Raw genomic sequence first — 15,456 nt, forward strand, 5'->3', positions numbered from 1 at the left:
TAGAATCAGACCTGAGTTCAAAAGCAGCCTCAGACACTTACTAGCTGTGTGACCCTGGGCAAGTCACTTAACCTCTGTTTTCTCATCTGTAAAATGGGGATAAGCATAGCCCCTACCTCCCAGGATTGTTGTAAGGATCAAACGAGATGAAGTGCTTTGCAAACCTTAAAACGCTATATAAATGTCAGCTATTATTACCACGTGCGAGGCTTTGTGGTAGATGCCAGGAGACACAGACAAGAAAAGGAAATTGAGTAAGATGACTATATTAGGCTAGATTACTCATGACTATCTAATTGATGGCACATGAAAGAATGTATTTCCTCTTGCAACACTCCCTCACCCCAACCCAAGTAATCACACAGGCTACAGATGATTTGTATAATGGAATATGTACGTGTATATGCACATACACGCGCGCACACACACACACACACACACACACACACACACATATATATATATATATATATATTACATATAAGATCCACTTAAGAGATTTAAGAGGCTGGCAGTTGGGGGAATGGGTAGCTTAGTGAATAAGAAAGAGTGAGTCAACTTGGTGAGACAAAGTGGGGGCTGAAGAGCAGAGTGGGTAGCCATAATACTATTAAAGCCAACCATTATGTTCCCTTCTACACAATTGTTATCAGCTGCCCTGAACCAGTCTGGTTTCCTTGTGTACACACCTGATTGCCTCACAGTATCAGAGGGGTTAATTACTGGCTCAGAATACCAGGAGGGAATATTGGAAGGGGACAGGGGGTGAAGAAACTAGAGAGCTCTCTGGAGAGTACAGTCTTGAGTGTTGCTAATATTCTTCTCCCAGTCCCTGGGCTCTTCTCTGGGTCCTCTCTCCAGAGAAATCAGACCTCTAGAGAAAAATTAGAAAGGCTCCCTGAGCGGCCTTCTTGCTGTCAGCATATTCTGGTCCTTGGGTCTCAGAATCCAAATTGTGACTCTCACTAGCCGCCGAGCTTAGTCAAAGTCAGAGGTTCATCTATCTAGAGCTCGAAGGGACCCTTAGAGCCAGTGAGTCACAGTCCCCTCAATTTACAGACGAAGAAACTGAGACTCATGGTCATTTAAACGCTTACTCGGTCAAGTCATTTTGCCTAGAAATGACTTGACCAAGTAAGTGTCAGAGGTGGGATTTGAACCATGGGTCTCAGTTTCTTCATCTGTCAAATGAGGGGACTGGTCTAGACAGTCTCTGGGATCCCTTGTGGCTCTAAACCCATGATGGTTCTTTTTTTCCTTATACCATGTTGCCCAAGGATTAAGAGTAAGAAAGAACCTTGTTTTTAGAGGAGGAAGCTGAGCCATAGAGAAGGTATGTAACCTGTGTAAAACCAGTATCAGAGCTGGGATTTGAATGGAGGTCCTCTGACTCGAGCTCTGCCAGAGTTCTTGCTCCTACAATCAAGTCAAATCATCTAGTTCCCATTTCTTCTTGAGGACCAATTGGGCAAAAGTCACTGACCATGGTGAGGCATTTGGTCACATGGGCAGGCCTAGGGGTGAGCTGCCAGATGCCAGGATAGGGTTGGGAACACCAAAATCACAATAGGCACAGAATTAAAGGACACTTCGGTCTACCCACATACACCTAACCAGAGGGAATGGGGCATTCTAATTATGTGTACTAAACCAGCACATGTCAGGATGCTGGGTTATGGCAGGCCCTGCTTCTGCACTGTTCTAGAGAATGAGACCTGAGAGAAGGTGGCTGTGTGTATGAATTTTGGGGGGACAAAAGGGATCAGATTCTAAAACAACCCCTATGCTGGGAGCTTAAAAGGAGGACAGGCAGACACACATACACTCATCGGCTGTACCAACACTGAATGGGCCACGCTTAAATCCCCTCCTTGCCCAACATCTCCCTGGAGCAAATGTACCTCGGCAATGCCTTTTCCCAAAGCTGCAGACAGAGAAGGTGTTCTCTGATTACACGTTAGAGCAGAGGGTGGGGGAGTGGAGGGAGGTGTGTGTAAAAGGAACACAAATACTAAAAGCATTTTACAAGAGACAACACCATGTGCCATTAGATAAAGTCTGGCCTTAAATCAAGATGGCTTTGTCTCAGCATGGAAAACACCCATATTAGAGGTGTCTACATTGTTCCTCCAATCCCCCAGAGGCAGAGTACAACAAAAGAACATGGCATAGGCTTTGTTCTAACACTGCGCGCCTGGGTTCCACAGACAGACAGCTATAGTGAAGTAGTCATGCATGACATTCACCGGCTTGATTCAGATCTGGGCAATTACAATGGCTTTAGCCTAAATTCTCCTGGTGGTTGACACAGCTCGGAGACTCTTCTTCCTAGTCGACTTTCCCTCCGAAGTTAAATAGCCTCATTTCCAGAGAAGAGAACCATATTTAGCCAGGATACCAAAGAGATGCTTTTTATACCTTAATTCAAGTAGAATGACCAATGAACAAAGCAATTCCAGGTAATAATGAGGTTTCTACTATTCATTGGTAGACATATAGTAAAACCTCATTAAACCTTGGGAAAAGATGGGGTTTGCCACTCATTTGTAGTAGTTTAATAACTAGAAAGGTAAACATCCAACTAGGCCTGTCCTATCTATAAAGGCCTGGATGAGCAAGCAAACAGTACAAGGAGGATTTCATGGGAATATCTAGGCTGCTCAAAGGCACAATTCATCAATCAATCATTTATCAAGCACCTACTATGTGAGAGGCACTGTGCTAAGATGCTTTAGAAAAAAAAGAGAGAGCCAACCTTCTACAAACACAATGTGCTAACTGCAGATTTTTTTTAAAAATCTATTCCTAAATTATGTTTCCCGAAATTCTCTACTAGGCAGCACTTTATTTAGCCTAACTCTGGCTAAGGCCCCTTCCAGCTCTAAAAGTCTCCAATTTTGTGATTTTTAGACTAGTAACAAACTGAATTTTTTCAAAGATTTAGAAAAAGCTCACAGAATCACAGACAGAATTTAGTAAGACCTTAGAAGTCCCACTACTATTTGAATCGAGTCCAATTTCTTATTTTACAGATGAGGAAACCTGATGCCCAAAGAGGAAAGTGAATTGTTCACGTTTTCTCTCTCTTTTCCTCTTCCTCCCATTCTCTGTCTCTGTCTCACACATACACACATATTCTCTCTCTCTCATCTCTGTCTCTCCCCTCCTCCTCCTTCTTCTCTCTCACACATACTCGCTCTCTTTCACACACACATACTCACCCTCTCTCCTCTCTGACACAAACACACACACACACACACACACACACACACACACACGCTGACAGAGCTGGGATTCAAACCCAGATTTTATTGGCTCCAAATTTCATACTCTTTTCACTGCTTCCATGATTGTATTCATTGAGTCATAGTAAGATTCTCTTCCATTTGCTCAAATTTGGAAGATTTCCTGTGTTTTCCCCAGTACTCCCATCATACTCTCGAGATAAGTAGGTCACCTGTCACAGCTGAATTTTTGAAATGAACTGTTTTGAGCTCCAAAGTACAAGAAATATATTATTGCTTCATTCAGAGACTATTTCCTTTCAGGAAAGAATCCAGGAAAAGGTTAGTCTCTTGGATCTCACCCAAGAGGAATTATAGTTCCTGAAAGACTTCATCATAAGGTGAACTCACCTACAAGCCAACCAGGTGGCACAGTAAATAATAACTTGTACCTGGAGTCAGGAAGACCTGAGTTCAAATTCAGTCTTAGACACTTACTAGCTGTGTGGCCCTAGGCAAGTCATGCTGTTTGCCTCAGTTTCCTCCTCTGTAAAATGGTGATAATAGCCCCTAGCTCCTAGTATTGTTGTGAGGATAATGACATAAGCACTTAGCACAGTGCCTGGCATAGATACTTGTTATGTCAGAGCGACAACAACAAAAAACCTCATAGCATAGATTTCAGCCATGACGGACTCTACAGAACCAAAAATTAAGGAAAGTTCATACTGATAAAGAGGAAGAGTAACCCAGCAAATCCCCGGGAGTTTTCTGATGCCATGGGCAGCAAGAACCATATTTAGCCAAAAGACTAAAGCGATACCTTTAACACCTTATGGCCGGCAGAAGCGTGAACAAAGCAATCCCAGGTAAGAATGAGGCTTCCATGACTCACTGGCTGTTAATCTAAGAATTTTGCCAAAAGAGACAACTTTAAAAGATGTAAGAAACTCTGAGCCATGACCTACAAAGCTGAGTAATCTACAAGTCCTGAGGACTGCCAGAGAGGTGATAGACTCAAGGTACAGAAAGAGACACACGATTTTAGACCCAGCCAGCGTCCAATCTGTTTGGACGTTGCTTAACTCTGCATATTTGTCCCAAGGATTTTGTTTCTGTTTATCTTTTTTTTTAATGAAGGAGAGGAAGTAGGAAGGAAAGAAGATAATTTTTTTGTTCATTGAAAAAAAAATTTAATTAAAAATAACCTCACCATAGGGCCACCAGCTTTGCCCAATTAAATCTCAGTTCCCCAAACCTTCCCTTATGGGTCCTGTCCTTGGCATGGTGTAGTGAAAGGAACATTGATCTGGTAATATGAGAACTCTCTTCAGATGCCAACCCTGCTCCTGCTAGCTATGTGACCTTGGGAAAGTCACCTCTATTCTCTGGCCTGCAGTTATAAGGAGCTGATCTCCAGGGTCCCGACCAGATCCAAATCCTGTCTTTCCCCCTTCCCCACCCCAGGGCACTACTCATTTGCTAGTGTGGGTGGGAACAGCAGCTGAAGGGATAGGAGCCAGGAGAGGGCATATGTGTCAACAGTGGGATTGAGCCCCTGACTCAGGGTCAGGGACTATGAGTCAGACAGAGGGAAAAAAAGTAACAAGGCTCTCATTTATTACCAGTTCTTCTGAAGGCCTCAAACACTTCCTGCCAGCTCGACTCACTCAGCACTTCATTCACAATGCCTTTTATGGTATTCTTACAGCTACCTTTCCATCAGCATATCTGTCTCCCCTCCCCAGTCAGTGGAAGCACCGTAAGGGCAGGATCCTAGGATATGGACGTTCACATTTAGTCAGACCCCTTGGTTTTAGAAAGGAGCTAAACTGAGACACAGAGCTGGGAAGAACTTGCCTAAAGTCATGCAGATAGCAGGCAGTAAAAAGGTGGCGCCAAGATTCAAAGCCAGTTCTATGGCTAAAACCCCAGTGCCCCTCTCCACTGTACACAAGGGATTCTTAACTTTTGTGTGTGGTATGGACTCAAGGGTGTGCTGGAGCAAGCTTGAACTGGTCTTGGAGAGCTGGTTGTTAAATTATCAGCATGAGCACTTATGTCTCAGAAATCAGCAAATGCTACAAATCAGGGCTTGCTTTATGGTCGATTTTCTAGGCTTAGGAAAGTGATGGAGAAAATGGAAATAAATCATATTAAATTTAAAAGTGTGTCCTGCATACAATTTTTTTTGGAGAGTCAATTGTTAAATATTTACCAGCACACCCCTAAATGGACCCTTTGGGCAGTCTGGTGAAACCTAGGGACCCATCCTCAAAAAAATATTTTTAAATGCATGAATCAAAATACAGAAGACCATGAAAGAAACCAACTACACTGAAAACCCCACATTAAACTGGACTCTATCCTCAAGTGAGTAGGCGAAGCAACAATGTATTGCTGCATGACCTCAGGAAAGTATTTCCTCTGGGCCTCAGCACCCTCAGCTGTAAAGTGAGGGAGTTGGGTTAGATGATCTATAAAGTCCATTCTAGTTCTAGGTCTCTTGGGGCAGCTAGATCCCAGTTTAAGAAGGCTTGAGCTACACCCTGCTATCTCATAATTTTTATTTAATCAAAAAGCACTCATTAAGCAGCTCTTAGATACCAATACTGTGCTGGGGATACAAAGACAATGTTACTCCCACTGCCTATCCTCCAAGAGAAGGGGAGAAAAGATACAAAAAGAGATTTTTGAGAGGCTCTGAAATATACTTCACAGAAATGACCAGAAACCAGCATGGCTAATCAAATTCTGTCAAAGTTTTCATAAGACTTCACAAAACTCATTAGCCTTTGACTCAGGAGCAGCCAGATGATTCAGGCCTCGAGTCAGGAAGACTCATCTTCCTGAGTTCAAATCCAATCTCAGACTCTTACTAGCTGTGTGACCCTGGGCAAGTCACTTAACCCAGTTTGCCTCAGTTTCCACATCTGTAAAATGAGCTGGAGAAGGAAATGGCAAACACTCCAGTATCTTTGCCAAAAAGAGCCAGACACAACTGAAATGACAACGTACACACACACACACACACACACACACACACAGTGTTGACTCTGAGTTCTCTAACACATCTCATGGGAATTTATGACAAGCCTGCAGGTTAACTGTCATCTTAATGGGCTTCTAGACAGTTTTATCCCCTCAATGGCTTCATGTACAATGCTTTTTTTTTAATTACATTAGTCATCTCTGGAGGTAACTTCCCGCCAACCCCTGACTCTTTGATGAAACCTCCCTTCTGACACAGAAAAACTGTTGAGCAAAAGCAGTTGACACAGGGATGGTCTTCTGGTCTATACAGCATTAAATAGCTGTACCTGTTATTTATTTCAAGACTAAAGTTAGTCATTAAAATTAGTTAGATTTTAGTTTACACTACTAGAGCCATTGTGTATATTCTCCTTGATCTGCCTTCCTCCGAATCCAGTCATACGAGTCTCAGAATCAGAGATTTAGAGCTTCTTTTTCTACTTGTGGCTGTTCAGTCATGTCTGACTCTTTGTGACCCCATTTGGGGTTTCCTTGGCAAAGATACTGGAGCAGTTTGCCATTTTCTTCTCTAGCTATTTTACAGATACAGATACAGAAACTGAGGCAAAAAGGATTAAGTGACTTGCCCAGGATCACACAGCTAGTAAGTGTCTGAGGCTGAATTTGAACTCAGATCTTCCTGACTCCAGGTTGAGGTGCATAACCTAGCTGCCCCAAGAGATTTAGAACTAGAATGGACTTTGTAAGTCATCTAACCCAACTCCCCCATTTTACAGCTAAGGGAACTGAAGTCCAGGGCAAATACTTTCCTGAGGTCACGCAGAAATACTTTGTTGCTTCACCTACTCACTTGAGGACAGGATCCAGGAATCCCAGCTCCAGCGGCAGAGCTGAGATTCTAACCCAAGTCCAAATCTGGCATTCTTTCCACTCTGCTTTCCCTACTCATCATTTCTTACACTACAACAAGATTAGGGGCCATCTCCAGTTGTCCTGATCTATATCTGTCCACTGGACCCAGATGGCTCTGGAGGACAAAGTGAGGCTGGCGACTTTGCGTAGCCCTCCCTCGCTTAAATCCAATTCACTTACAAGTCATGGTTTCACCTTCCTGATGTCGTGGTCCTCTTTGAGAATGAAGGACAAACACCAACAAGCTTCCATTATATTTGTATAACACACTTTGTTCAGTCAATTCCCCAATTGATGGATGCCATTTTGTTTTCAGTCTTTGCCACCACAAAAAAAGTTCTGCTGTGAATACTTTGGTGTACACGAAGCCTGTCTGTCTTTGCCTTCCTTTGGGGCAGATGTCCAGTAATAAGGTTGCTGGGTCAACAATAATATAAAATTATGAGGTAATGGCTCATTGTTTTGGCATAGCTGATAAGCAGATTCTAAAAATAGCTTTCTGAAGTCAACTGCCACAGAGGTATCGCATTTCCAATAGGACAGACTTCTGATTTCTTTAAAAACCATTTTATGAGTTGAAAGAAGGCTTAGAGGTCATCTATTCCAACCCAAACTCACAGCGACCAGGAAAATCCATACAGACCAAGCTTTCAGAAATAGAGGCATAGCATAAGTTCCTATTGATGGCAACCCCCTCACCCATCCTCCCAATCACATGGCTTCAGAACCTGGGAATCATCCTAAGGTTTTCCTCTCTTAGTGTGTCTCTACCTTTGTAAAGTCTCTTGAATTTATCATTGTCTCGATTCATACAGCTACCATCCTGGTTTAGACCTTCCTTCATCTACCCCAGACCCACCTAATTGGTCTTACTGTTTCTGATCTCTCCCTTCTAACATTCTACAAGGCTGCCAAAAATAGTTTTATGGAAGAGCTCCTAAGTGATCTTCCTTAAATTGACTATCTCCCTCTTGCTCCTTCGGTAACTCCCTATTACCTCTAGGATAAAATATAAACTCCTGAGCACAACCTGGCTCCAACCTACCTTTCCATTCTTTAATTTCCAGTCAAAGTAGACAACTTCGCTGCTCTCCAAATTCAACATTTCATCTCCATGCATTTGTATGAGCCTGGAATACCATCCCTCTGCATTTCTACCTTTTAGATCTTTTATCTTCCTTCAGAGTTTGGCTATGGTACCATCTCCTTCATGAAGCTTTCCCTGACATTCCTCCACCCCCACCCTCACGCATAGAGACTTCAGAGACTTATTAATATTTTTCTACTACTTAAATTGCTTTTTATTTACTTAAGTGTGGATGTGTTATATCTGCCAAGCACAAAGTTGGCTCTTTGAGGCCAAAGGACATTTCTGTATCTACCATACTTAGTACTGTGTACAAGAACTTGGACTCTTACATGTTAAATTCATCTCCAGTATCTATTTGACAATGGGGGGCAATATCATAAAGTAGATAGAGAGCCAAGCTTGAGGCCAAGAAGACCAGAGCATTCTGTCTGGGTGACTCTGGGTAAGTCATTCAACAGAACTCTAGTCAACTCTCTAAGTGTCAGAGAAGGTGCTAAGTTGTACTGTTAGAGGAAGAAGTCATTCAGTCATTTCAATTTCAGTACTGTCCTACTCTTGAGGATCCCATTTGGGGTTTTCTTGGCAGAGATACTGGAGTGATTTGCCATTTCTTCTCCAGTTCATTTTACAGATGAGGAAACTGAGGCAAACAGGGTTAAGTGATTTGCCCAGAGTCACACAGCTAGAAAGTATCTGAGGCTGGATCTGTACTCAGGGAGATCAGTCTTCCTGACTCCACGCCTGACGCTCTATCCACCGCACCACCTAGCTGCCCCTACCAGTGGAAACACAGGTCTAATCTACATCCCAATCCCTGTTCTAGGCTCCATGAAGGATGCAAAGCATGTTTCATAGGAAGAACTTTGGCCTATCGATGAAAAGACAAGGTGTTCAGTGTTGGGTTTAACACATACAAGCTGTGCAGGTCCCATCTTCTCTGAGTTTTAGCTTCCTTGTCTGCAAAATGACGGAGCTACTGATAAAGTTTGTCTAGATTTTAGCAGAGTCTTTCAGGTTCACGTTTGACAAAGTCTCTCACGCTATCCTGCGCACATCTATGTGGATTCTCAACTTAGATGAATGGTCAGACATCTAAAGAGCAATCGCCAATGGCTCAACATCAGCTAGGGAAGTGGGCTCCAGCAGAGTGGCTCTGGCATAGGGGCTGGCCACTGTTCTCTGGAACATTTTATCAACAGCTGGAATGAAAAGGCATAGAGGGCTCACTCATTGACTAGCAGAAGACCACGCAAGGAGGACTAGTTAACACAATGAAAGGAGAATTCAGGATCCAAGAAGAACGCAACAGGCTAAAACACAGGGCCAAGATGATGAAACGTAAAGGCTGAATGTGGTATTACACCTGAGCTCCAAACACCGACTTCCCATGCACAAAATGGAGGAAGCTAAGGCAATTGAGCCATAAGCATTTTTTGAATGCCTACTATGTGCCAGGCTCTATGCTAGGTGCTGGGGATGCAAAGGAAAGAATGAAACAGTCCCTGCCCTCAAAGAACTTACTTTCTAGTGGAGGGAACAACATATATACACAAAAGTATGTACAAAATCAATAGGAGGTAATTTGAGGGGAAACACTAGCAGTTGGGAGGGTGGGGATTAGTGAAGACCTAAAGAAAGGAGTGGGGTCTGAGCTGAGCTTTCCCAATCAATCAATTCCAAGAATTTATTAAGCAATTATTAACTACCAGGCATAAGGACCGGAGACACAAATAGAGTGAATGAAAAAATACCCACTTGCCAGGAGTTTACATTCCAATGGAACATACATGAGAGATCATTCTAGTTCCTTTGAGTTTAGAGGCGAAGTAGGGATTAATAGGAGCAGCCGTGAGGACGGAATACACTCCACACATGGAGAACTGCCAAGGCACATAGATTGGAGGTGATAAAACATGTGAGGACTAGCAACAAGGCCAGATGGCTAAACCATAGAGGAAGGAAGACCATAAAGGAGAGAAGAGAACGAGCATTCATTACATGCCTACTATGTGCCAGATCCTGTGCTAAGCACTCGACAAATACGACCTCATTTGGTCCTCACAACCGCCCCATGAGGTAGGTGTAGTTATTATCTCATTTTACAGTTGAAGAAGCTAAAGGGATGCATAATAAGGCAAGAAAAGCTAGCTCAGAACCAGATCATGAAGGGCTTTAAATGGCAAACAGAAGACTTTGTATTTCATTCTAGAAGCAAATGAGAGACACCAGAGATTCTCAAGCAGAGGACTGACATGATCAGACTTAAGTTTCAGGAAGATCACTTTGGCGACTGTGTGGAAAATGGATTGGAAAAGAGATATGAGAAGTGCAGTGGTTAGAGAACTGGGCCTGGAGTGAGGAAGGCCAGAGTTCAAATCCAGCCCTAGACACTTATTAGCTATGTGGCCCTGCACAAGTCACTTCACCCTGTTTGCCTCAGTTTCCTCATCTGTAAAATGGATTGGAGAAAGAAATGGCAAATCACTTCAGTATCTTTGCCAAGAGAACTCCATATGGGGTCACAAAGAATTGGACATAACCAAAACGAGTCAACAACAATGATGACCAAAACCAGCTGAGAGCCCAGCATGCCTTTTAAGGAGCAGCTTGGTGGCACGGTGGATAGAGCACCACCCCCAAAGCCAGGAGGACCCGAGTTCAAATTTGGCTTCAGACACTTACTAGCTGTGTGACCCTGGGCAAGTCACTCAACTCTGATTGCGGAAAGACAAAGATAGAGAAAGAGATAGAAACAGAGATGAGGAAGAGATAGAGGACAGAGACAGAGAGAGGGAGAAAGAGAGAGAGAGAGAGACAGAGAGAGAGAATGTTGAGGGAGGGAGATCCATCAGGAGACCACTGCAATAATACAAGTGAGAGGTGATAAGGGTCTCTAAATTAGGGGGCTAGTTATGGGACTGGAAAGAAAGACATAGATAAGAAAAGTATTGGGAGATAGTATTAACAAGATTTATCAATGGGATTTGTGGGGTAAGCAAGAGTGAGAAATTGAGGACCACACAATTGCAAACTAAGTGAGCAGAAGGATGTTAAGAAATCCTTAATAACAATAGAGACATTCAGAAGAGGTTGGGGTTAGAAGGTTTACGATATGGGAGAGACGGTCAATTATGTTTCTAGTCTTCTTACACTTTACTCCCTTTCACATAGTCAGTGCTCTGGCATTATGGCTCTTCTTGCTATTCCTTGGACAAAACACTCCATCCCCTGACTCTGTGACTTTTTACTGGCTGCCTCCCATGCCTGGAATGTTCTGTCCCCTCACCTCTGCCTCCTGGCTTCCCCAGCTTTCTCCCAGTTCCTCCTGCCGCAATGCTAGAGCCTCCTCTCTGATATTAACTTGAATGCATGTACAGAGATTGGCTGCATGCTGTCTCCTCTTTTAAACATGAGCTCCCTAAGAGCAAAGGCTGCTTCTGGCCTTTTTTGTATCCCCATCATTTAGCAGAGTTCCTGGCTTGCTCACAGTAAGCACTTATTAAATGCTTGTTGATTTGACTTCTATTTTGGGATGTCTACAGGACATCGAGTAGAGAGCAGCTCATCTGAAAAAAGATCTGAGCATTAAACCCATGCAGCTCTGTTATGGCTTATTGGATATAGTCTCACTCCTGGAAATGGATGTTTAAGGCACAGGATCCCCATCGGGGGTTAAGTGGGAGAGTCTAGGAATTTCCAACCCTAAGTCAGATAGAGACTTGAGACAGTGATATTGATCCTGGTGAACAGGAAGAAGTGGGTTCAAAGACAGATTACATCTTGTAAGTTTTATTTAACTGGCTGGGTATTCTGTATTCCAAAAGAGGTTGGCCTTCTAAGGCAAGACAATTTCTGGATATAAAAATTACACACAGCCAATCTCTGGGAACTGACAGATTCTTCTCCTTATGGAGACAAAGCAGCTAAATGTTCTTGCCTAGTCTGAGAACTGGATGTAAAAGGGCCTATCTCCTTCATTAAAATAACTGAACCACAAGCTTCTGGGGTCTGAGCTAAAAAAAAGAAATGGAAGAACTCATTTATCTTATGAGGAAGAGATAGCACCTCGGGTGAGGACTCTAATGGAAGCCAGAAGCAGGAAACAGAAGGAAATTCTACCACCATGTACTCAGCAGAGTAACAAGCCAGCAATCCCTGATAGAAATGACTCACCATATAGGGAGGCAGATCAAATGGAAGCAAGAAACAACCTGAAGGTGTTATTAAATGTTAAGGTCAATGATTCGATGCAGTATGGCAGCCACAAGAATCAATGCAATCTTTGGCTTTGTTAAGAGAAGCATAAAATGTGCAGGACTAGGAAAGTAATAGTCCCACTGTACTCTGCTCTGGTCTGACCACATCTGGAATATGAGGATCAGAGAGGAAGAATATTAATAAGCTGGAATAGTTGAGAGGAGAGCAACCATGATGGAGGAGGGTCTGAGATCACGCACTATTACAATGAGCTGAAAGAACTGGGAATGTCTAGCCTGGAGAAGAAAATACATGATCATAGACTGAATAGTGGAAGAATTAACATATGGAATAAAGATTAAACTCATTCTTGGCCTCAGAGGCAGAATCATGGGTAGAAGTTACAAAGAGGCAAATTTCATCTCAATAATAGGAAAAACTAAGTAACAGAGCTAAACAAAATTGGAATAGATTGCTTCAGGAGGTGGTGGGTTCACAATCATTGGAGATATTCAAGCAAAGATACTCCAACATTTGCTGAGTAACTAAATGGGAGTATTTTGTGTGGTATGAGAGCACACCAGGCAACTAAGATATAATAATAATAACCCATCCAACACTGAACGGAGGTTCAAATCACTGCTCTGCTGCTTACTAGCTATGTGGCCATGGGCATGTAACAACCTCTCTGGGGCTCAATTTGTGCATCTATAAAGTGGAGCGGCTACTCACATTACTTTCCTCACAGAGCTGATGTAATAATCAAATTAAATACCAGATGTAAAGTGCTTTATAAACCATAAGGTAATGTCAAAATGTCAGCTATCATCATCATTGTTGTTATCGTCAGGAGTCAATAGAAGAATTACCTGTACGACTTCTTTCACCAAGGTCTTGTCCGTCCCAGTCTTGGCTCTTTGCAGGCCACTGACGTTCTCGCCGATCCAAGTGATAAGGGCAAACTTCACTCTCTTGCTCATGGCATCCCCCGTGGTAAACCGGACAAATCCAAACAATCGAATGTCATCTTTAGGAAACAGAGAAATACTCATTTAAAATTTCACAAAAATAATTCCCTGAGTAAATACAGCAGCTAGGTAGAGAGGTGGATAGAGCACTGGGCTATGAATCAGAAGAACACGAATTGTCAGTTCAAATCTGGCCTCACACACTTACTAGCTTTGTGAACCTGAGCAAGTCATTTAACCCTGTTTACCTCAGTTTCCCCATCTGTAAAATGAGCTGAAAAAGGAAATGGCAAACCAGTCCAGTATCTTTGCCAAGAAAACCCCAAATGGGGTCATGAAGAATTGGACACGACTGAACACTTTGCTTATTGTCACAAAACAAGAGTCTCGTGCTGGATTTCATTTATTTTATTATACTATGAAGCATTGAACGAAATGGGCTTTGACAAGAAATGGCACTTGTTTCTCTAACTACAAGCTAACTACTGTCAGGGCTCCAAACGTGGCTATTTCAGAAAGACAGACTTGTTTACTGTATTCCTGATGCCTAGCATAGTCCTTAGCTTTTGCTCTATGTTTGCTGAATGGATAAGTTTAATTAAAATCAGTTTGCATTTGTAGCAATTTTGAAGAGTAAGGGTGAGAAGAAGCCAAAACAAACCCCATCTATGTGACCCTGAGTAAGTCATTTCCTGTCTGAGTGCCAATTTCCCCATCTGTAATAGAAAGGAATTGGACTAGATGTCTTCTGAGGTTTCTTTGGTCTCCAAACTTTAGGATCCTAGGATTTCTAAGGCAATCTGATTCTGCATATTGACTGAGTAGAGAAATGGGGAGCCTTGGACCCAGCTGTATCCATTCCAATCTCACACACTCTGATCACTCTACTTCAAGCAGAGTCTCTGAAAAGAATTAAAGGATCTCATAGTTGAAAAGCTCTGGTAACAGGCTAATCAGCATGGAGGGAAGGGAACAAGCATTTACATGGGACCTACTGTGTGCCAAGAGCTTTTTACAGATATTACCTCATTTGATCCTCACAACAGCACTGGGGGGTGGGTGCTATTATATTATCCCCATTTTACAGATGAGCAAACTGAGACAACAGAGAGGTTAAGGGACTTGGCCATAGTCACATGGCTGGTATCTGAAACCAGATTTGAACTCAGGTCTTCCTGACTCCAAGGCCAGTACTGTTTCCACTCACTGCACCACCAGCTTCCTCATTGGATGCTAAGCATCATGGTCAAGATAATTAGTCTTGCTTCCCATGTATAATCAGTGTCATATTGCTTGCCTTCTCAAGGGGTGGGGGAGGGGCAAGAGGATTTGGAGAATTTGAAACTCATTTGAGTTATTTGATTTCAAAATTCAAGAGAGAATTTGAAACTGAAAATTTTTTAAAATGAATGTTAAAATTTTTTAATGTAATTGAGAAATATTTAACAAAACAAATAAAAATATATTTTTAAAAAGATAACTAGTCTTGGAATCAAAAGACTAGGGTGCAACTGGACATGGTGGCATATGTTTGTCTCCCTGCTACCAGGAAGGCTGAGGCTGGTGGATCTCTTGAGTTTAGGAGTTTTGAGTTGCATTAGGATAAGTTAGTGTGCCTAATAAGCACAGGAAGCAGGAGGGAGACCCAAATCCTTCCTTAGGCAGTCAGTCAGTGGGCATTTAAGTGCTTACTATATGTCAGGGACTGTGTTAAGCCCTGTGGATACAAGGAGAGGCAAAAGACAGTCCCTGAGCTCCAGGAGCTCACAATTTAATGGGGAAGATAATAAGCAAACAATTATCTTCAAATAAGCTATAGACAGGATAAAGAGGAAATAATTGTCAGAGGGAAGGCACTAGAATTAAGAGCAGTTGGGAAAGGCTTCCTATAGAATTTGGGATTTTAAGGAAGCATCCAGGGATGTCAGGAGGCAGAGATGAGGAGGGAGGGCATTCTGGGCCAGAGGAGATGACCAGAACTAAAAGATGGAGTGTCTTATCTTGTTTGAGGAAGAGCCAATAGGCCAGTGTCACTGGATTGGTGAGTATGTGGTAGGGAGTGGGGTGCAAC

At 42.7% G+C, this 15,456-nt stretch overlaps 1 protein-coding gene across 1 annotated transcript in view; it reads right to left on the reverse strand.

Moving 5' to 3' along the window:
• COTL1 (coactosin like F-actin binding protein 1) overlaps positions 1 to 15,456 on the reverse strand; it is a 65,423-nt gene that overhangs the window by 22,644 nt on the left and 27,323 nt on the right. The window contains exon 3 of the mRNA XM_036753069.1: positions 13,287 to 13,444. Within this exon, the coding sequence (XP_036608964.1) occupies positions 13,287 to 13,444 (158 nt within the window). The remainder of the gene's footprint in view (positions 1 to 13,286; positions 13,445 to 15,456) is intronic.

This window comes from Trichosurus vulpecula, chromosome 3, assembly GCF_011100635.1.
Source record: "Trichosurus vulpecula isolate mTriVul1 chromosome 3, mTriVul1.pri, whole genome shotgun sequence".
Classification (NCBI taxonomy): domain Eukaryota; kingdom Metazoa; phylum Chordata; class Mammalia; order Diprotodontia; family Phalangeridae; genus Trichosurus; species Trichosurus vulpecula.